The 25,060-nt window shown below is 32.3% G+C and overlaps 1 protein-coding gene across 3 annotated transcripts in view; it reads left to right on the plus strand.

The window, feature by feature from the left end:
* The window catches only part of MS3_00009583 (uncharacterized protein), a gene marked incomplete at its 5' end in the record, with an annotated part of 40,052 nt that extends 15,035 nt beyond the window's left edge, over positions 1–25,017 (plus strand). The window contains one exon of one of the 3 annotated variants that reach the window (XM_051217964.1): positions 1–25,017. This exon is cut by the window's left edge and continues 14,867 nt beyond it. Coding sequence is in view for 2 of the 3 variants with exons in the window: in XM_035731033.2 (XP_035588756.1) it covers positions 20,915–21,550 (636 nt within the window). The other 2 variants (XM_051217965.1, XM_035731033.2) reach the window with 2 other exon arrangements.
* Between the last annotated feature and the right edge of the window lie 43 nt (positions 25,018–25,060).

The raw sequence follows: 25,060 nt of genomic DNA on the forward strand, positions 1-25,060 counted from the left end.
AGTTAAACTTTTATTTATCAATAGTGTTATGTATTGTAAGCTACATTATGTTGTTTTAGCGTAATTTAGTCTACATATTTGTTTGTGCTCTGCGTTAGTTTGTGCATAGTCATGTATGGCCCTGGTCTGCGTTCCAGCCACACTCTCAACCCCTCGTTCATCTCCTCACTAATTCTCATCATCCTGCCAAAAACACCATTCTTCTCATTTCTGTCTAAATAACCTAGGTAAATTTGTGGAATTGTAAAAATGACTGAAGTATTTGTTTATTTGGCTGCAATCGTCCATCAAATTTTTACCGATTTCATTCAGAACAAATGTCTTTGATGATAGTGTTGACTTTATTTCTTGACAACTGACGCTACTTTCGAGGAAAAAGAAGAAGACCGGGGGATTTGGAAATTCAGAGAATTTCGTTCATTAGTTCATTTTCTCAGCTTAATAGTTGTGATGTAGTTCAAATAGGTTGTGCTGAAAACGGCAAATGAAGATTGCTAAGTTTTGCTATCTCTATTGGATTAATGTGTATTTTTCTGGAGAATATCCATTGTGATTCTATTCGAATTATTTTTATTCTCTGGTAGACTTGAACAGTACATATCGCCTAGTAAATTCTCCAATCATTGATATCTGCTACCCCAGAAACCATAGCCATTTCAGATTGATTTGTTTAAGCTCATCAAATAAAGTTGTTTAAGATTATCACCTCCGTAGTATGTTTATGATATAGTGTTACACATTTAAAAGGTTCCGTATTTTCAATGTATATTCTAGTTTGATCTTAATCCACATTCAGTGTTATTATTCATAGGTATTCTTCTAAAGCATTCGTTTCCTTATTCTTAAATGTGCTTTTCTTTTATATTTAACTTAGTTTATCAAATAAAAAAACTATCGATTATTATCATTATTACCATTATTAATAAAAATCATTATGTGAATAAAGAGTACCTAATTAGTTGTTTAATTTAATTTAACATAATGAACACATAGTAGTCCAACCTATGCTCATTATTCATTACTGATAGTGTGGTTTTCCAGCCTCACTCGGTAAAGGCTATGGGCTTATTTGTATTAGAATCCGGTTTCCGAAGCTCAGGAACCCACCTCATGGACGGGATTACGTGGGAAAATCGTTGGAACCCCGGGTTTTGGCGCGTGGGCGTCGCATCAAGGCCAAGTATAGTCTACATACACACCGGTAACATAAGTTTGCACCCATTTATCTGTTGCCATACACATAAGTATACTTACTCTGTGGGCAAATATACGTAACATGCAAACCAGTAACAAGTTTTCATTCATGCATCACATAGCGTACATATAGGTATATTCATCCACTTGGGAGGGTAGATGGTCACCGCTGCCCTCGGACGTATCCACTACAACTGACTGTCTCTAAAGCATTACATGCATACCACTGGTACAAAGATTTTCGTCCATGCAGTTCATAAAATACAAATAAGCATAAACACTCTCAGGAAGGGTTGATGGTCACTTCTCCCTAGTATTTGGTACCACATCTTTTTATTATCTCTTCGACCTGATGGTTTGGGCCCCTGATTTTATTAGATACAAGGAATACATTTCAACTTACATTACTTTTGAGAGCCCGGTGCGTACTCTTTGGATATACCTAGACACAACTACACAAACCAAGACTCATGCAATTAATAAACCAAAGCATATGCATTGAGCAACCCGTCACGATTTTTAGAGCCTCAATGGGTGGACTTATTTATTTATTTGAACACATAAATATTGGTACAAGAGGGCACCAAATATATATGCACCACACTTGTGTGTGGGCTGTGGTACTGCCCAGGTGCCCAGACCGAAGCAGGTGGTTTTCTTAGGGGGCCACACCCGGAGCCTTCGATCTGAAGGTCTGATCTACAAATCAGTGGAGTATCGTGAGGAGATGCATTCCCATGGTAGCCGATGACCAACGATTGGATCATACGCCATTTGTTCCCTCAGGATACTGGAGCCCATGTGCACCATTGGTTTGGAATCCGGTTAAAGCGCCGGACATTCGCTTTTCGTCCTCTCATTTTCGTAAACAACACCCCCGCCACGAGAAGGCAGTGAGTAGGACTTCCCTGACAGAGTCTATATACGCGTGGCCATGTGAGAGCATTTCGAGAGAGAGCGGACTCTCCCCACTCTCGGCCATACCAGGGCATTTGGGGGCAATGGGTGGACTCCGAGTGATTCAAGTTCAGCATAGGAGTGATGGATTATTCCTATCTCCATCAACCGCCCAAATTAACTAGTAAGGTTGCCCTTACTTCCCAGCATTGTCACGTCGAGGCTCTGAGTCAGATTTTGCTGTCATTATTATCTGGTATTGTTTTTAGTGCTGATTTCCTTAAAACTAATTATAATCTAATCGGTAATTCATTGTTATGTTGATTTTACTTGCACATTTTGTATAAAAGAATAATTCTTTCCCTACATACACATTAGTTATAAATTAGGAACTATGGAGTTGATAGTTTAGTGATTAGATCACTCAGCCTTTAGTCATTGGGTCTCAAGTTTGAATTCTTCTCTTATCACTTACGTTAGGATAATACCCGGGTAAATAGTGTTAGTGCTCATACAGATAGTATCTTAAAGTCAAGTGAACGAATCTGTACATGATTACTGATTAATATCCATAAGCAAATTGGTTGTTAAACACTCGTGGTGAGCACTGAGTTCTAAATTATGTTATTACTTTATCTGCTTCGACTCTAGAAACAATGGTATTGTATTTGATTACTCTTCACACTAAAATAATGTGACTAAAACCCAAGTATATAAGTCGGTACCTAATTGAGTTATATTCTCGTTGATTACGGTGATCATATACTAATGTTTCTGTTCAATTACTTATGCTTTTTGTGCCTATCAATCATCACATACATATCCCAATATTCCATTAATGAGAACATCTTAGTTTTTGTGTTTTTCTACATTAAAAGACCTTTGCATTAAAATCTTTTGTAAACTGCACATAATCTGAAACATGTTTATATGATGAATCTGTGTATTTTTTATACGTGCTGTGTGTGTTGCCTTATGTACAATCACCATCTGAGTGAACTACGTGTAGTGTTTATATCAATAAATTTGAACTCCTAATTTCAATTCAACTTCAACAATAATCGCAGACAGACTAACCCAATAAGAACAATGAGCATTATATAATCCAAATAATGAAGCTCACAATGGTCCAATGAAATATAATTTAATGTTGCACGAATTACTAGTAGTCAGAATGAGTATTGTTTACAGAATTAATATAATAAAATAGTCAGAGACAGATAAACAGTTACGTGTGTGTAAAATGTACGTAGAGTGAATCTCAAAATTAGTTATGTGAATCAATTCAGTGTAAGCAATGGAATTAGGATGGCTCACTGAGCCGTCATATGATTCCCTAACAAGCACAGATTTGTATAGCCTTGTAAATTCTTCACAATCGTGTATGGTATTTTGATCGATGAAGTTGTTTTTGTTCTGCTAGTGTTGATCTAAATACATTATGGTTCAAGGTCGGTCAAATATATTTTACCTCATCTCAAAATTCTTGGTCAAAAACGTATATCTAGGATATTAATTGATTAACTATAATGATCCGGACTACATGATTTAGGTCAGTGTGATGATCTTTTTCAGCATTGCCCAAAATCTGTTAGAATAGCTCAGTTGTATGCATTTGTTATTGCCTCTTAGTTTCTGGGTTGCAATGTTATTTCATACTTCTTACTCTACAAATTAAGTCCTTCTTTTAAAATCATATTGTCTGCGTTTAATATCTTATTTTTATAGACACTACTATCATTTCATCCTCTTTCCATATTCATCTTATTTATTCTATCTCACTATATGCACTTGGATCAGTGCATGTTTATGCCAGCTTCCAACGTTGTTTTTAACTTACTGACTGATTCGTTGGCTTGATGTCGTGTCTTTTTCTGGCTATAAGGTCTATTCGAGTAGGTCTGTTTGAAACTTGTTTTAAAGATTAGTATCAAGCCAATGTAGTTCTAATGAGACTAATTCTCAAAGGCAATTCCAGTTCACTCACATACTTATTCGTTGGATCAATGAATTCAGCGAACTGAATGGAGCCCTGTTATTAATGTTCTATGATAATTGTTCTCTTTTCTAAAATGAATTACTGCGCTCACTTCTGTCCTTTATGTTAAACTGTTATTTATTGGTTGGTTTTGCTTTTCTGTCCAGTTTAATTGTATTGCCATTTACCTAAACAAAACCGTCGTAGAAGCCGATACGTATTTGCATCGGTCCAACTTGCCATACCACGTCGACACAATGGACTGTATACCAAAATAGCAGTAGTGGTGGTATCGGTGATAACAATAAAGAACGATTAGGTTTCACGAAAAAAGTGAACTAAAATGAGTCATATTTCTTGTATTTCTGTCGTTAACCCATATCTCGCTTAATTTCTTCACATTTGGAATCATTGGTAAAAGTTGAAGCTGACAAAATTGTTATCCTTGACCTCACAAAGTTACTCTTTGAACTACACTTTGAAATGTTTGAATGTCATGCAACAGACTTCACTCCTCCAGTCTCTAGACTTACATTCACAAATAACTGCTGTATCTCTGAAATCACACACTACTGGTCAGATCTATCCAGTGCGGAGAACTACCAGCTAAGATTGAGTGTGAATATATAGAAGCTCAGCATTTTGTTGATGATCATCTACTGAGTGACTAATCATCAAGTTGTGATGTTTAGAAAATAAATTCTTGAGCTTATTGTTTCCCTTATTATGACTTCATTCATACATAAGTTTTGGTGATGTCGACTGACACATGAATAAGTAGATAATAAGACATTGAGACAGTTACACTCATTTGAAATAAAATCGTTTACACATATGTCGCCTACATGGTGTATCTGTCTCTCTCGGTCATTATGAATACCAAAAGCATATCGTTTTGATTCACCCATATACTTCAATCATTTGAGATGTGTTTAATCCGTTAGTTTTCTCTATTTACTAAGTTTTCTCAGTTTTTGCAACTTGATGTTTTTATGGTGATTATGTATTCTGTAAAACAAGATTATTTTTTTCTGTAGAATATAATAAGCTTATCGTTTACTGAAGAAAATGAAGGATTATTTTCAGTAGTAGTAACTGTGCTAATATATATACAGGACAGCATACTTATTTTACTCTGCATATATACCCACGCAGTCATTTGTGTTTACAGTGTTTGTATGCTCAATGACCCGTTAATACAATTCAATACTGTCCTAATTATATATATATTTCAACGAAGTATTAAGTATGTTGTCTGTTATGTTTGGCTCGTTCGGATACAACTGTAAATAACTGACCTTTAATAAAAAAATCTTCGTTAATTAATAGGTCAAACAAATTTTAATATTTCAGTATTGTTATGTATATATACATTATTTAATTATGTGGAAAACCGTAAATAGTTAATGGGTTGTTTATTATTTGAATATAATTAGTAATAACAAGAAATCATTGACTAACGTTTGTATTTGAGAAGTTCAATATACTGTCTATCAACTAGCTTTTTGTACCAAGGTAGACGAAGTAGTGGAGTCTTTGCACTTGCGACTCAGTGATATTGGGAAGATGAAGAGGATTAGTTTTAGTGTGGTGATGTAGCGTTCGCCTAGTTGAAGAATTTATTTCTCTAAGCTCTCATTATCGTTCTGGATAGAACACAAAATCAAGATCAAAATTTTTAAATGTATTATTCAAATGACTAAATCTCACACATGAAACATCATCTTATATTATTAAGTGTAAACGTCTTGTCTATTTTCAACTCATTGTTGATTTAAAACCCTACCTGTAAGTTGTCTCAGTTTATCACTAGTGATCAACACTTTCTTATATTCTACTTAAGTAAATGAGTGCTTTCTTAAACATACACTCGATAAATTGTATTCGGCCCTAACCTGGGCAAGGTCTCTCAGTCATCATTTCTCTTCATTCGTTAATATATATATATACAATTCGGGAAATTACATACAGACTTTTCCCCATTTCAGTCACGTTTTAATACAAACTTTTATAATAGACACTGTGTAACTAGCATCGAACTTAAAATCCTTTCATAATTTTAACCACTATTTTCTCATAAAAGGTAATTGTAAATCCTGTCAATGAAGAAGCAGATTTCATTTATTCAAGCTGTAAATTTATGCTGTATGTATATGATAAACCATGGTAATGATGCCAAACGTTATGTTCGTCCGATATGCTTAAGTTACATACTATGTAAATCATTATCTATGTGTCACCAGGTTTTTCGAAGAAGAAAAAACGATTGGAATAGGTTGTATATATCGCACATTAAGTAGTAAGTAATTCAACTTACGTAATAAGCAAACATTTTTATTTCTTACATTTACTTTCTAAATAGAGTGGAATTAAGTTTATTATAATGAAAAATGGGGTCAATCTATGACATACTCAATAAAATTATTTTGATTAGAAAAATTATTCACTAATCGTCAAACATTATTGTTATAACGTAAAAATGCTGCGAATTTGAGGTTAGCGAATTATCGATCGATTCAAAGATGCGTAAGACACGTAAGAACGGCCTAGAGTCCTGATTGGTCCACCTCCCTGTCTAGCCCAGCCAGTTGAGTCCAGAACGCAAGTCTCAGCCCCAGCTATACGAATCATTATGTTTCAGACATACTCTGTTTATATACCAATCAAGCAGACCACATCGTACCATAAAATAGAAAACAACATTTGTACAATATTTGACAAGTGAAATAAATATTGACCAATAGGAAATGTCCATTTAAAGTCCAAGGTCACCGTTAGACTTAACAGGATAATTATTGGGATATTTTTCTGAATATCCCAACAATTATTATCACCATTCTCTCTGCTGACTGTTATTTGATTGTTCAGTTAGATATGTGCATATCTGTACATCTCTCGTTTCTTCATGTATATATTATTTATTAAAACATCTAGACTATTCTATTGTGTAATGTATGTATTCATGATTGACTTATAATAACTGTAAAGTGGCTATCTGTATTTTATCATTTCTTACATGAAATCAATTAAATTATAACAGTTAAATATTATTTCAATAGTAAGTAGACATTTTTCAAAGTCAGCCTCTGTACTTTCCTTTATTTCTGTTTGTGAACTATTGTTCAAGGGAAATTTACCATTAAAAAATCGATCTCTATAATCGGTTGTAAGTTATAGTTGTTCCATTTCAATCTAATTCTCAGGATTCTTGGGACCGAAGCATCAATCATTCATGGACAATATGCGGCCTGATAATGAATGTTTATCTTTTCAAATTGCTGCGCCTCACTATAAAAAAAAGTAAAGAACTTAATGGGTAATGGATAGAGGGAAATAATAGAAATAATCTCTATCACAGTAGGAAGTTAGTTAGAGAAAAATAAATGTCATTTATAAGCAACCTAGAACCTGACGTATAAATTCATCTGTTTTATTTGCTACACTATATCAACACACTCAGATGATATTGTCACTATAAATCCTTAAGTAGCAGGACTAATAACAACGGTGGTAATAGAAAACATTGGGTATAGGCAATATAATTTGAGAAGGAAAAATAAATCATCACGATTAAAAGTATAATTATTTTAAGAAAAAAAGTGAATATATATGTTATTTTATGTAATTCTAAACCATATAACCCGATGGCCCCAACAGTAATCAGGGGGACTCTAATGAAAGTAGCCTACACCTACCTAAAGGACCCTGCCCAAGAGGTAATTAACAGAGTTAATACAACAAATTTTGATTAAACACGTGATTAATTAATGAGGGATACAATACAAATAAGAAAATTTAATTTTATGACATATATATACTTCTTTAGTATCGTATGCTATGAAATCATTAAATATTTCATTAGCAATATCGATAAATTCCTAACTTCTTTTTCATTGTGTGAATTAATTCGGATCTACGGTATTATTTCATATTTCAATTATTGTTATAAATTAGTTATGGTCATAGACAGATGATATCTAACTGGGGGACCGAAAAATCATTCAAAACAAGGTATCCATAGATGACTGTTTGGTTCTAGTATGTGACTTGAGATTAGTGAATTATTCGACTCTAAACTTAAAAAGACTCACCTTCATATATTTATGTCAGTTAGTTGGTTATACTCAACGTAGAATCTGGCACATGTATTCATCAGTTCAAATTTCGGAGTGAAGGTAGTAACGGTGTAATAGATAGCAGATAGTATTAGGCATCGAAAATACGATTCAAGAAAATGTAGATTGGTGGAATAAAATAAATTTATTAGAAATTTAGAAACTTAAAACCCAAAGACAGGGTGACTGCATCTGTGCCATTGCGAACGATTTTGAGCCATGTCGCCCAAAGTCTAACATATAATTACGATAACCACTTTGATTCCAATCAGATGGTCTCGCTTACTCGCCTACGTGGATCAGTCCGACTGTCGCTCTTTTCATGGACTCATGTCATTATCTTAATTCGCCTGTCTCTACTTTTCTTCCAATTTCTCTATATCTGCCATCATCGTGGGTCTACATAGTCAGTGGATGGGCATATGTAATACATATCCTAACCATCTCAGTCAATAAAGATTCATTATTTCAGCATTACGCATCCATTCTCTAACTTAAATTGTTGTGGTGCACACGGTTATAGCGTTTTATACTACGAAAAAACAGAGTTGGTCAATGTTCTCCGTATTAAATACATTATCATGATATTTTCAAGGAACTAATAATTTATTTGCAACCATAACTGTTATTGTTATTTTTTGGCTTCATGTGACTTAGAGCGAACCTATGGAACAAAGGAATTCATATTATTCTATGCTGTAAATTGTTGTTCTAGCTCATACATTTAGATATTTATTGTTAGTATATATGTATATAGTATGCTTACTTGTATATTTCTTAAACATGACCTCAATAGTAAATAACCGTTTCTGTCATTTATATTAATGGATGGATTAGTTTAGTTCAATATGAAAAAAAGTTTGATATTTAATTAACCTATGACGAAATGTAGTAAAGAGTGGTTTCTGTATAAGAAGAACGCCGTTTGTTTTTGTTATTTGCTTGTATAATAACGGTGTTATGTAATTGATGTAACATCGCTCCCTGATTTAACGCTTCATCATTAAGTTTACACAAACTTGGTTATGTGTAGTGAATTTTCTTTAAAATAATTTATTTGCTATTATTAATTAATTGCTATAGTTAAATGTTGTTATTTATTCAGTACGGTACGTATAACTGTACCTATGTGTGTATGTATATACAATCATTCATGTTCGCTTCATCACATTCTCTTTCCTGCTCATCAAATCGTCTTTTTGGTTTTCTCAAAAATCTAAAAATGTAACTGATTATAGCTGTGGTTATTTTCCGGATGAATTCATGGTCTTTAAAATCTACTTGAAATGTTTGCTTACGGAACCATCTGTTAGTATATATATATTTATAACATATCTTTTGTTTTTCTTGTACTTGATTTTAAGTTCTTTTTATCCTTTACCCACTTATAATGTTATTGCGTCCATTTATTACAGTTAAACTTTTCAAAATAGACTCCACATGCATCGAGATCTTGTGTTTATGAAATCGATAATTAAACTGTTACTTAATCCATAAATGTTCGGTTCTTGTTTGTTTACCTGTGTCCGAGGAAAAAGATCCCACATCATATATTATCTTAGTCATACATTTTTACTATACATCTTTGTAATAATTACGTTTGATGATAAGTTTCTTCATCGACAATTATCAGCTAAAGAATTGTTAAGAATGAGAGTCCCTTGGTTAGTTGTTTCACTTTAGCAATGTTCAGTGACAGGCTAAATATAAAAAGGATACAGGTTGTTCAGTCTCTCTACATTCACAATTCATTAAGACAGTTTATTCTGAATTGGACGTTCCTTATCTTCCAATTTTTTTCTAGTGCCGTCAATCTCTCTTGCAACAAGTTAGTTCCAGAGTTCATGGTTTTCTACCAGAATTTCTTAAATCCTATCACAAAGATAAACACTAATGAGTGGACGTTTTGTTTGGTTGTAACCTGCCCCTTACTCTAGTGGGTTCTGATAACGAAGGGTTTGGTCTCGTATGTAGTCATAGATGCTCACTTGTACAAATTCTAAAACCCCGATCAAAAAGGTCAAGTACTTCTTAGCTATCAGTGGTTTTGATAGTTGATAGTATCCTATAAAGAAAAGTCCTCTTTAAATTTAACTAATCTTAAAATAATACCTTTATCGAACCTGTGATTTTCCTGGTATCTTCCGGGTTATCAAATAAAATATCACTTTGTTGCACTATAATGATTGTGCTCTTCATAACTGTTTAGTTTTTTAGTCTATATACATGTAAAAAATCAGAGGTGCACTGATCTCTGATGTATAGTTTGTGCGTGTATATGATGTCACCGGACCGTACTCTACGTCTAGGTTAATTGTTACACTTATTATCATCGACTATACTTGCTGATTTGTCAGAAGAAATGCTTTACATTTCGGTAGATCTGTGGATGATCACTTTGTATTTTCCTAGAGTGGCGTTTATTTAAGTACTGCGTTTTCTTTTTTCTGCATTCATCTTGAACTCAGTTATACGCATGGTAATGACCTTTATGAACAGATCAGTGAGTCGATTCACAACAGGTCGTAATTTTACTGTACATAATTTAAGGTTCATTAATCAATCTTATCCCTTTGAAAATATTCTCTAGTTGTTGCTAAACACTTGTCTTATCTTCGTTTTTATTGTTCAAAACATTTCTTTAAGTCCTTAGATGTTAGGCTCTTCAGCTACTTTATGATTTCACATTTATCTAATTTCGTGTTCAAAGATAGTTTTCTTGGGTTCAGTTTACTTAGACTGAGATTAGGCAATTGAATGGCACAACAGATCATCCATGTTCTATGTTTCCATTAACACAAGAGGTTGACGCTTTCTCTGTTATTCATGGTCACTGCGGTCTTCACGATTCTTGCTGAAACAGCCGGTACACTTGAAGAACGCTAGTTTTCTCTAAAATGTTACTTTTATAAACAGCTTTTAAAATTCCTTAAGGTTTCCATTTTCTTCCCGGGTTTCTCCAAAAATTAAGTAGCTTAGTCCACGTATCTATTAAATAGGTCATGTACTTATATACTTAGCTCCACTTTTTACCGACGAAGTAAACCTTAAGTGGTTTCTAATAGTATTTGTTTGTTACGTAACATACAAGATTATTTCATTGTAGTTGAATATAAATTGCTGTTACCGATATTCTAGTGACCTGTTGTCGTAAACTGCTGACAGTCAGATATTTTTACTTGCTACTTAATTCTTTCTTCCTAAAATAGATAATGTTTCGTTTGTATTCTCGAGTTATGTATAGTGTAGAATATTATATAGTGCCAATATGTGTTAGCATAAAATCAGGATTGTAAATGTAAAATCGGATTTAACTGTGTCACCAAGTATTGTCACGAAAATAATTTGACTCTGTTTTTGAGCCATGAGAGTGAAATCTACCTAGGCTACCGAGATGGAGTTAGCAAAAATCAGTGACTGGAGAGATTTGGCGATATTATTGACTGACAGTTATCTTTCAATTCCACTTTGCGGTTGTGTCAGTATATTTGTTTTTAATTATGTGTTGTGATATTGTTCCTTTGGATTTGTCACTGTTCTAAGTTTATAGATATTGAAACTTAATCTTCTTATTGATCAAGTGTCAGTTGTACTTCTAACAAGCAAATTATTTATGGAGTTCGATAGTATTTTTAAGTTACGTTACAGAGGTTTCGCACGCTGCTCGTATATTCCATTTTATATATATTTGGAAAATTATGTATACACTCAATTTTCATTGGTACAGTTAACAAACTGATCACTTGTATGGGTTCAAGGAGATTAAGTACTTTAGAAGCTGTTAAAAAATTTATTTTGTTGAAAGAAATAGTTGATTATCAAGCCTCATATAAATATGAAGATTACGGTTGTGGACAACTGTCAAAGACGCTCGATTTGATAAAATCCCTTCAGTAAATGTGGACAATATTCCAAATCTATCAGCTTGCAAAAATTAAATCCTAATTATAACAAAGAATGTCACATTATTTACCAAGTGCATAGTTCGTGTATACTTATCGTCTGACGATTAGAAACACTGCCCACTCGCTCACACGGAATCAAGATGGAGTTCTAATTTGCTACTCAGATCTTAGATCCAATAATTAAACATTAAATTGTTAATCTTTACAATAGGCAAATAAATAGAAACTAAGTATTATTATTGTTGTTTTCGTTTTTTTGACACATCATTAATAGTTTTTTGTTGAATCATACATTGTTCATTTTAATGAACTTATAATTATTGTTTTGTCTTTTCATCTGTTTTCCCCGTCCAATTCTACCTACACAACTCATCCAACATCTGTATGCATATGTTTATATCTCTTTCTATCCTTCTATCAATATACATTTCTCTTGATAATGTTACATCGTGTAATTACGATTTGCTTGTTGCATGCTCTTTCATTACCTATCTATTTAATATACATGTGTATATGTGTGCCTTGATACCTCAATATCAATGTTTATGACTAATCACCCGGTTATGTTGTTGGTTATATATATTTCCCCTATCTACTTTTTGATGTGTTTTATTTTGGTCAATTCTTTTGTTCTTCTTCTTATTACTATTAACATGTGTTGTACTACTACTAACATTGCTCATTCACCGACTCTTGTGTGTATATTCTGTATTTCCATCAAATCTGTTTTCTGGCGAAAAAATATGACAATTCTTTGATGAATAAAGGTCCAACCACTCAATGGTAGTCACCAACAAGAACAATACGAGGAAGTACTACGAATTACTCAGTGTTGAATGTTCATTGATCGTTGACACTCTTCCTCTTCTTCCTCCATCCATCATCTCTTTACTTACACTTTGTTTTTGTTATTTTTCTCCCTACCTAATTTGTCTCGTATTATTTTGTCACTTTTGTTTCTCCTTTCTTAATTGTTGGCCTTTGTGTGTTCACTTTCAACCTTAGGTTTCTTCTCTAAACAACACATTAGCAAAACTGTAGTGTTACTACTTATTTATTGATTTATCTATATATAGTAGTAACCCTTTCAAGATGCAATTTAATACTGTAGTTGTTCAAGACAATTTCAATGTTTGTGTGACATTAGTATTTTCTTCTTTTACACGATAAACTCAGTCTAATATAAAATATAAAAGTGTGCAAAGTATTAGGATAATTTACTTCGTTTATTATATTTGTATATAAAATTGTAGTTTACTTGGACGTTACAATACTTTAAGCACAGGACAGTGCATTATATTACATCACATTGTAAATGTGAATTTTTGTATTCACTAAAAGTAGTACATTTTGTTATTGTAAAATATTAAAGTTAACTCAGGTAATAAAACATTGTTCAGCACATCGTATTTATATAACATTAGTATATAAATGGACGAGTGTTGTACTTTTGGCCTACATGAAGTCTCCATTTGTTTCTGCGTCATCTTTTTCTATTTGTACAAGTTGGACATAAAATACCTGTAATCATGCTACCATGTTCTTTTTTGTGGACAATGAGATTTTCCTCTCATTTTTGTATTCATTATTTTTCCTTTTCTTGTTCTTCACATTCTGTCAATCTTTTCAGTTTCATTTATAATGTTAATACAAGATGTGTTTTCGGAAAGAATTACTCACTCTCTCAATAATGTATTCCCCCCTCTGCTGTTGTATTTTTCTGGATACATAGATATGCATTGTGATAACGTTTTTAGTTGGTTTATTTTGGGCGAGGGTAGTTCACAATATCTAATGTATGATTATCCAGTTTTGTTTAGTTGAAATTTGGTAGGTGGATGATGAAAAAAGTTGCATGTTTTTTTCTTGGTTAACTAATTGTTTGTTATTGTTGTTAGTATTGTCATTTGCTTTAATTCACTTGTTTGCTTATTTGTACACATTTTGTTTCAGACAATTATAATTTTTTTACATAGTTTTTTGCATGTTCCTTTGTTTTGTTTAGTTCATTAACTTTAGTTCCCTACAATATTTGATGTAGTAATGACAATGAACAAGATTAACATACACACACAAATATTACTAGTTGTGATTGTAGAAATTTAACAATGCTTGTAAATCTGTGTTGTCATGTAGACTTATTAATTCATCTTCCTCCAATACACTTTGATTGTTGTTCATTTATAGAGATGACGCGTATTTTCGTGCTGTTCCACCTTCACTGCATTTGTTTGAAACGTGTGTTACTTGAAAATGATTCCAGTTCATTAGTTAGGTGTTTAGGGGTTTTATTGTTTAACTGTCAATGATAAACATCCTTTCTATAATTAAGTCTGATTTGATAATTCTGAGTTTAAAATTCAGTATTGTTTTAATTTTATGGAAGAATATTTTATCATCAGTCTGTATGATATTGTCATTATAAACTAACTGAACATTTTGAAAGTGTTTATTATCTATTAAATTTACATTTGTGACTACTCTTAGCACTTACAGTTCCAATTCCTTCTAGGATAACGGTTAAATCATTATGTTTCGTATTATGTCACTATGTCAATTTTTCATTGGATTGTAATTTCTCATTATTATAATTATTAGTCTTAATCCAACCTTGTAACCTATTAATTATGACCAAGTGTTTTTCTGGCGAAATCGAAAAGTACTTGTTATCTTATTTCGACTCAGCCTTGACAAAAATGACTTCGTATCCCCGATTTACTCTAATGTACATCTTCAGTCAGGAAATTTGTGACTGAAGTGACATTGGCTCTAAAATCATTGTACCTTTCTTGATGAATCGTGTGTAGCAATGAAAAATAGTCTCTTAATTTGGTTATTCTGTAAAATTTACTGTAAAAATGTTCTGGTTAGCGTTTTTTTAGTGAGTTAGTTTGTTACGAGATAGGGTCGCTAACCTCATGTCCAATCCTCCTCCTTTATCCGGGCTTGGGACCGACAGCAGCCCCAGAGGGGCTCTAGGCGGAGTTACTGAAAAAATTAATATATACAAATTTTCTTTTAAAGTAACGTTCAATTTGTACAGAAAAATCTGTATGAAATTATGTAAATGAATTCTGATAATCCTATTCTCATCATTAAGTGAAAAGTAAACAAATAATAATGTTGAGGTTAAAACAAATAACACATCGATAATATGAAGTGAATATTGTGTTAAATTGCAAATTAACTCTTGTCAATTTTCATATATATATATATTATAATAATTAATACGATATAAAGTCCTTGGTATTTATGTTAAGTAGCTAGATACAAATGACATGAACCCTGTATAACCTATGTTTCATGCTACTTTTTTCCTGTCACTAAGGCGTACCTGCAATCTTTGGGGATATTAATAGTTTTTTCATTTCACCGACATCTATCTTTTCTTATTGACTGTCTTCTACTATCAACTAATGTCAGTTATTATAAATGTATATATGACAAACGAATCCAGTTTAGTGTTTTCACGACATTAAGGTGCTACGAATTTAATCCGCATACAATTGATTAGTTTAAATCACTGCAGATACATAATCAATTAAGTTTGGAATTTTCAATCCTAGTATACCTTTTTATATACATTGATCGCAAAGGCTACTCCCTTTATTTAATAACTAACCAATCGGTCCCAGGTACAAACACTGTTTAATTTGCTTCATATTAGATAACTGGTTATAATTATTAGTAGTCATATACTTTCAAATTTATTTCTCAGAGCTCAAGTCAAGTTGATAAGTTAGTGTTTTATCGAACTATTGAATTATTTCATTGCTTTGTATTAGTTTAATTTTAGTGATATCTTTCTTCAAATTATAACTTTTATTAAAAAGAAAAACATGAGTTCATTTATGCCACTGTTATTAATCAATACAACTGTAAACACAGTAGACTATGACCCAAATTGTTCATATTTTATTGATTTATAAATCCCAATATGTTTTATTGTTATACAAAATTCTGAGTACATTTAAGAAGGTTGAAATTTCTCATCCTATTTATTCTGGTTTGATCAGTCGAAGTACAAGTAATTAATATATTATCCTTTTTATAAAATGTTTAATTCACTACCACTTTATATTTTGTATTGGTAAGTTAATAAGTTTTAAGGTAGACGAAGGTTCTCCCCTTGAATTGTTCATATTGTGAAATTTTATTGAATTTATATTGTACGGTTGTCAAAAAATCATTAATGAAACTTGTATTATGTGATTATTTACATAATTTTTAATCTTTTGTTCAACCTTAAATAAAACAATTATTTAGTCAATGTTAAAATATTACATATAGTTCTTTTGAAGACGAATATTCTTCCTTTTAGCAAATACATTGTCTTTTACCAAAATATTTGTTTCACCTGCTCAAATGTTTGGGTTACCTTTTTTCCAACTGTATAATCATTTCACTACGCCTTCACATTTGAAATTCGTTTAAACCGAATAACCATGAATTTTTACTGTGTGTACTCACTTAGTAATAGGAAATACATACAACTTGTCACACATAAAATCTCAAATCACTTGTTGACATATTCTTCTCGTTTTCTGCTCTTTGAAAAAAAACGAAACTATGGACAAATATACCAGAATTTAAGCATTCAATACCTGATGGATGAAAAAGAATAGCATTTGAACCGATTATAGACTGTCTTCATCATTGAAGCTGAATTGATAATACTGACTGTTGAAAAAATGTTTATGGAGTATAATTATTTGTATCATTCAAATTCAAATTCACCTTGGCGAAAACTTTATTACAATATTGCACGACATGCTGAGAATTACTGACTGTAACAAAACTTATAGTAATGCATAAAATTATTATTATTATGACTGCGGTAATAAATGCACGACCTGTATAATTCATTGACCATTATAATTTTTCCGTTTATTATCAGGGCGGTTAGAAATTGATTGTTGAATACTCTCTCTCTCTCTCTAATAAAGGTCACCTAAAGCTATTGATTCTCCAAACTTTGAACAAGCTGTTGCTGGTTATCTTTTTTTCGCTTTTATTCATTTCACTATTTTTGTTTTGAATGTCAAGTCCTGAACTGTTTCACTTTCCTAACGATATTCCACATTGGTACAATCGACCTATACTGATAAAAATATATGTATATGTATGCATTATTATTATTATTATTATTATTATTATTATTATTATTATTATTATTATTGCATCCAGTGAATATAATCATCATTATTAGGTGATTTCTAATATTCAATTATTGAGTCGTTTAGAGTATTATTCACAAGCTGTGAAAAATCGTAGACCACGATAGTCATTTCATCATTAGATAATATTATATCTACTTTGAGATTTTATGTGCGTGTTTTGTTAAATAATAATCTGTTGCTTAGTTTTTAATGATGCGAAACATTATCTTACAACTGTCATACCAATCAAATAACCGGTTTTCTTGGAATATATTTAACTATCTTATATTCTTGATTTTAATGAAATACTTTAAATATTTTGCGTTTAGTGAGACAACGTATTACACTGAGATGCTTCCATTTTTGAAAATTTATTTTTGTACATTTCATTATTCTAAACTTGGATAGTTGCCTCTGTTTCTTCTTCTATGACACTTAGTTCCTTACAGTATTTTCCCAAATCTGTTTGTTCTATCATCTTGTTTGGATTTTAATTTTTCCTTCTATCTCTTCAACTGTTAGAAAAATTTTAAAAACGTGACATCCAATATTTTTACTAAGTGAATTATCAATACAAATAACTCACTCCCACAAGAGTTCACTTGTGATGTGATACATATACATCAGTGGTAACGTTTTGTTATATGAAGCTGGGTGACGAGGGTTCAAATCGCTCAAGGAGCGTTATTACCTTCAAGATTTCAAGTTTGCCTTGCTGACGAATGTCATCTAGCACAAAGCTTGACCTACAGCCTCGTGTCTTCTATCTCTAACCAACTAACATAGCTTCCTGACTGAATAATATTTGATAAAGATTTAAATCGTTTACAGTGATATTATTGTTTTCCTATGGGAATAATAGTATTGCTTGCATACACACGCATAAGTAACTTTTAATATTCATCCCATGGATAATATACATCTTATTACGTTGTGTAACATTAATTAGTGGACCTAAATGCGATTTACAAATAGATTTCCTATTTTCTTCATTGTTTTCTTAACATAATGTTTAGATTGCAGTCGGTCAGTCAGCTACAACGTAGGACCAGGCACATATGTGCATCAGTCGAAGTTGCCATACCTCATTAGCACAACACGATGAACACTAAATTCATAGAAGCAGTTACTTTAATGGTAGTAATATATAAAAGAAAGATTTCATATGAGGATATGATACAGGGAAAAAGAATTAGTTCGTAGAAAAAAGGTACAAAGTAATTTTAACCTTGCAGTTTAAGGGAAGACAAAGAGTGTATACACCGACGCCATTGTGATCGATTCTGAGCCATGTCACCAAGAGTCTCCAACCATTGGTTACGATAGTCATGCGGACCCCAATCAACTAGTCTGCATCTCCCAACATGGCTCAGACTAGAAGTTAGTGACTTCAGGCACTGATGCCACGTTTTGGTTTGGCCGCCCCTAACTTTCTTCCAACCATCCCCTACACCGGTTAGCATTGCACGTCGTGGTAATCGGTGTTTGGGCATACGTAATACGTGGCCCAACCGTCTCAGTCGATGAGTTACCATCATTCCCTAATACTCTGCGTCTAACCTCACCAATACTTACCCGTTGATCCCAGCAGATGCGATCAATATTTCTAAGACATCCATGGTCAAATACTAGTAGCTTACGAATATCTTCTACTCTTAATGGCCACGCTTTATAGCTGTAAAGCAGAATAGAACGAAGTGCTGCTCAGTGTAATCGTACCTTAATTGATAGATAGTGACGTAAGTTGGCAAAAGCCAAACGAGCTTTTCGAATCGGTGCTGAGCTTTCGTCAGACACCAACCCATTAGGGCTGATCAGACTTCCAAGATGAGTGAAATTGTCAACGCGTTCGACTACTTCACTCCCTATCTTTAGTTCAGGTGTTGACGCAGACCAGTCCTGAAGCAACAACTTGCATTTCGAGGGAGAGAAGCGCATTCCAAACATTCTGGCATTGTTGCTTAGTGCTACCAAAAGACTGCATGTTATCAGCGTCTTCACCAAACAGAACTATATCATCTGCGTATTCTAAGTCGATAAGTAAACCTCCTGGAAGGAGATCAATACCCGAGAATTCAGTAGACAAGAATGTTATTTCCATCAATAAGTCTATGATGAAGTTAAACAAAAATGGAGAAAGTGGACAGCCTTGACGGACACCACTTGAGGTTGCAAAAGTAGATGACAGTTCGCCATAAGCTCTGACTCGACTAGTAGTGTTCGAGTAGAGAGCCTTTATAAGGTTTATGTACTTCTGGGGTACGCCTTTCAATGACAGACACTGCCACAGAATCTCGCGGTCTACAGCGTCAAATGCTGCTTCTAGATTGCACTACCTTATCATGATCAATCAGTCTTAATGATTATCATTTACTATAAATGTTTGTATCCTCTATTTGTTTATGTTCAATTAAAGTCAATAATATTTGTTGACGTATATAAACTTCACGACCGCGGCTTACTGTAGAGCTCTGTGTATCAGCGTGAACATCACGACTGCATTTTAATCGCACATTCAAGTTGATGACGATAAAGTACATCCTTGATATTCCACAGTTACTCACTAATTGAGAAATCTAACCATGAGTTCCAATGTTAGAATCACCATAGTTTCTTATCTACTGATGTTAAAAATAGAATTCGTCTACGTAAACTCGTTTAGTTTTTGAACAGTGAAAAGATCAACACACTTCTGTCCATATGAAAAGAAGATGGAGACGATATTATGCAAAAATTTTACTTTTTTTCTCCGGAAGTATTATAGAATTTGTTTCAAATAATAAAACTGGTAACAACGCCCTAAGGAATCAGCCGTTCGGTGGTAAATTAACCCTGATTTGCTATTAGAAGCTGACAATCCATTTATCTTGAAGTGACTTAAAATGTTCCTAACACTTGTACCTTTATCTTTGTTTATCCAATGGATCATCAACAGTAGAAATGTTCTTGTTAGCGATCATAATTCATAGAATCAGCGTTTAACCACTACATTGTAAATTCGGACAAGAAATTACTTGTTCATACTTTATTCATAGATTCTTTCGTGTGTGTTTTTATAATCCTATATATATTGCATCTTGTATAGGAAAAAAAACAATAAACAATCTGACTATCTCAAGTTTATTCATTAATTATTGACATAAGTCGTATGTCGTATTTGGTGATATAATTGTGATTAAGATTAGGATATGTACAAAAAAATGCAAATGGGTCTTCTTGAAATTTGTATTTCAATTAAAACATTCTCTGTAAGACTTTAAAAAGCATGTTTTTTTTGCGTTCTGATGTTGAAAGAGATCAATTATATCTTTCTGTTACGTGTGCTTTCCCTTTAGTAACGACACTGTATTTTCTTTATAAACTAATAACTGATAAGTGTTTGTATAAATTTCCTAGTCATTTCGTTTATATTTTATATGGTATGTCGTATTATTTCTGGTCATGCACACACACACACACACACTTTAAGTTGTATGGAGTTTTTCTTCCGTTCGATGCTCTGTATGTTTTTGACAACAGTTAATAAATGTTTAGTTATTTAGTTAGTTGTCTGTCTTGCAGCTAAATTAATGATTAATTTGTCATAAAATCTCGTTTGTTTTCTTTCCTATCTTTGATTAATTTTTCTTTGCTTATTGACAGTTTATTTCACTAATATCATTTCAGAAACAACCAGACGGAGGAGCTTTACTTAGACAAGGTAATGCGCTGAACAGTTCCGTAACTGGAGTTAGTGGTGTCTATCCTACTACCACATTAACTGGGGCTGGACTACCGAATAACATTTACAAAGATGTTCCTGATTACACTTATGATTTGGTTTACGCCCAATCTCCCAATGAAATGTCGTCTAGCACAGTTCCAAATGTAAATGAATTACAATATATGGAATTGTCTTTCGATCATGTTCGTCCTGGTCGCAATGCTAGTGTGAACTCAAGGAAAGGGCGTATTGGCACTTCACTTGGTGGTGGTAATGGCGTTGCTTCGTCTTCAATGACTCTATTCGGAACTAGTACACAGCCAGCTCCACACTCACGACCAATTGTTGCTTCTGTCCCACAAGGTCTAGATATTGTTGGAGATGGGCTTGGCGATAATCGTTCGTCCATTCATCCTCGTGACGGTTATTCCTCTGCTTTCGCTGATCCAACGCATAGAGATGAATCATCGCACTACACTGAAATTGTTGGTTTTATGCAACCAAAAGCACATGCTTCTCAGTTGGTTCTCCAACAGCAACATGAAGCTACACAAGCGTTGTTAGCAATGCAACAGAACAAACCACGTGTTTTCGTTTAATTTGGATGATCTTTTGTTTCTTCCTCTCTTTGTCTTCTTAGTTCTCTAATGGTTTATTTGTCAGTGGTATTTATAGAGTTATTTATGCCGTCAGATACTATGTACTACATTCCTACTTTGCTTTTATCGGAGCTTTTGAGCGTTATTGTGATCAACTTATTTTTCCAACTATCTCATTTCGATCTTCGTTGCCCCTATTCTCTTTGGAAATAAATTAATAAACTATACCATCATGTTTTTCGGCACATTGATCAACACTTCCCACTTCATTGTTCGTACTGTTATTATCCTCTTTCTCTCTCGCAACTCTTCCCAATGTATGTCCGTTTATGTATGTATGGTTATTACCGTTTTACTCTTTCTGTCACCTCCGTCCTCTAAGTTATATTTACTTCGAGTTTCTTTATTCTTTAACCGGTCAACTGTTCTCCGTTTGTTCAGTCTCTATATCTATCATCTTTGTGTAACCAATTGTACTAGACATATATATACAAACGTATATGAAATGTTTTTCGTATCGTCATTGTAGTCTGTACTTTATTATTATTATTATTTCTCTTTAGTCCCTATCCGCTACTTTTATGATTATGATTTTTTTCCAGTGCAATTAGATTATTATTATTGCTTATTTATCCATCATAACTATGTACATACTACTGCTATTAGTACCAATATTATCAATAATATTGGCTTTGCTATAATACACCTACTGACTAATTAGTAGTAATACACCTTGTGATTTGGTCAAACTTTATTATTGTTTTGGCTATATACGTTTGTGTGTGATTGTTGTTGTTTCATTCGTTATCTCATCTGTTGTTGCTTACTAATTATCGATTGTCTTTTAGTTATATAGATAGATAAATAGATAATTTCTATATATCCGTAGTGTTATTATTCTCTATTTACTTTTCTCAACCTGTCTCTGTGTGTGTTTGTGTATACTCACATACTATCATAGTACTCTGATAGATTTTATGATGTCTATTATTGCGTAAATTGCACACGTTCTTTTCTCTTCTATTTCCTCGTTTTCTTCTATTTATGTTCTTCTGTCTCTTATAAATACTGATATTTTTTTATTCATCTGAACTGCATTTTTAAAGATTATTCTCAATATCTCCTGTTTTCCATGTTCTACCTACTCTTTCTCTCCCTCCCTCTCAACTGTCATCATTATGATACACATCGACAAGTCAGTTTTATATTATTATTATTATTATTATTATTATTATTTAGAGTTTGTTCCACCTGTTAGGAGTTTATTGAATTTTTTCAATTCCGATTCTGATTTCAGAAATAAAAGATAATCATAATTATTAATAATAATATTGTTTTGATTAATTCGCATTTCACGTTTTGCGTTTGTTATTGCTTTTATTGATATTTCATCTTTGTTATTATTATTATTACTACCAATACTGCTACTAATATTTGGTCGTAATTTCTTAAAATTTTGCATACAACTGCCGTTCCTTTACATACATACATACTATTTCTAGTACTACTCATACTGCTGCTATCAGTAATACTCTATTTCTAATAAACTAATCATAAATAAGTCAGTAAACTTGATAACCATTCTTTCCACTTTCTTTCTATTGATCTGTTAAAATAAAATCATTATTCTGTTATTATTACTTTTACCGATACTGTTTTGATTCATATTGCTGTCGTATAAATTATTGTGAAAAATGATAGGTTTTCTTCAATGATAATAAAGGAAAACTAAATATTTCCCTTTTCTTCCTATTCATTTTGATGATATCTTTTTTCTATTTCCTATGTTTATCTATTAGTTTGTTTTTGTCAAATGTTTTCTTCTTATCATTATTACCATAGGAGTTCTCTTCGAAATTGTTTTCTTTCTGTGTATTTCTTTCATTTGTACACAGATCTTTTGAATTACTTATACTTACAAGCATAAATCTGCATAAAAATTATAAATTGACAGTTCAATAAATAATAATAATGATTAGAAAATTTTCAAATTCATTGTTACCTGATTATGTCTGTGTATATTGTCTGATTGGTTAATGTTAGAAATAATTTCACAGGATAATACTATATTACTAAAAGTTTGGTTTTTTCTTATTATAAGTTGTCTATTAGTAAAACCGAATTGTAACTGAAACTATTTGAAGCAGCTATCATCTTTACTTGAATGAAATTTTAGTAGGCCTAATATATATCTCACTATTAATATCAACTTGAATAGTAGTTTACCACACTCATTAATGAAAAATCATTTCTATTCTTTACGGTTACTGTACTGTTCTGTAACATTTTAACGGTATAAATTCTTAAGTAATCAAGTTTTGTAACATGTAATTTCTGTGCTCCGTATTTTTGAAAAAAATTGTTTTGCCTCGATAGGATCGTGATATTTGAATTCATGTTAATGTGTGCTATCTTAAATTCTATTAATATTATATCTTTAACAGTTTTCTAAGTCCCCTAAACGTTCAATTTTTGAATCGTGCCACAAAATTAATTTCAAGTTTAATTCACTTATAGAAATCAATTCATATGTGAATGGTTTCTTGTAACATTTGGTTTCTAGATACAATAAGAAAATATAACGATAATTCAGTTCTTGATCAATCGGATTGAGAAATAACATGACAGGAACAACCTCTATATTTACTGAAAATACTTAGAAGATAGAGATAGGCTTTAAGTAAATCAAGACATTAAAAAAATTTTGTGAACTTCGCGAACATTTATCGATAGACTCTATCAGTTTTTTTATCATGTAAAAGATAGATTTCAATTGACGATCTCACGTGATTACAAAGTATTATTTTTCTATATACTAAGAGAAAACAACTTACAGAGTCACATCTGTCATTAGTAACAAAGAGGAAGGGAATCGTTTGATGCTCATTTAAGAATCTCTTCTTAAAATTTCGCTAATAATGATAAATACTTCAAGTATAGTCCTAATGTTAAACTTCATACAGAGAAAATAGTTCTGATAGGTCGGAAAAACACATAATAGGAAATCAAAAGTTTTGCTCCGTGTATTTACAGTTTTTAAAAAAAGTCCTATCCTCACTTGTTATTAATAAAATAGATTTGATCTATTGGAAATTTTGAATGCATTCTAGATCCTTACAAGAGAATTTGATCGTTTTAGCTTGTGTAATACTGTGCCAATATTCATTTATTAGTACTTCGCATGACAAAAAAATTGAAAGTTAGTCAGCAAATTGTGTTCCAATTTTTTTTAATCAATGGATCATTGGAATTTGAACGCTTTTGACTATTCATTCAAATTCTAATTGTCTCAATACACTCATGTATTACAAGATCTAATAGATTCACTCATCTTATTATCATTATCAGCTGAGCGCTGGATTTTGGAGTTATTCCGAAGTTATAATAACATTCAATATATGTATCTAGGATAATGCCACATGAATCTAATTCAGAAAATCCGTATACGAATGTTGATCTTGTTTGTGCTTTTTTTAAAAAAGTGAATATACTCCTATGAGAAAAACATAT

The sequence above is a fragment of the Schistosoma haematobium genome, chromosome 7 (assembly GCF_000699445.3).
Source record: "Schistosoma haematobium chromosome 7, whole genome shotgun sequence".
Taxonomy (NCBI): Eukaryota; Metazoa; Platyhelminthes; class Trematoda; order Strigeidida; family Schistosomatidae; genus Schistosoma; species Schistosoma haematobium.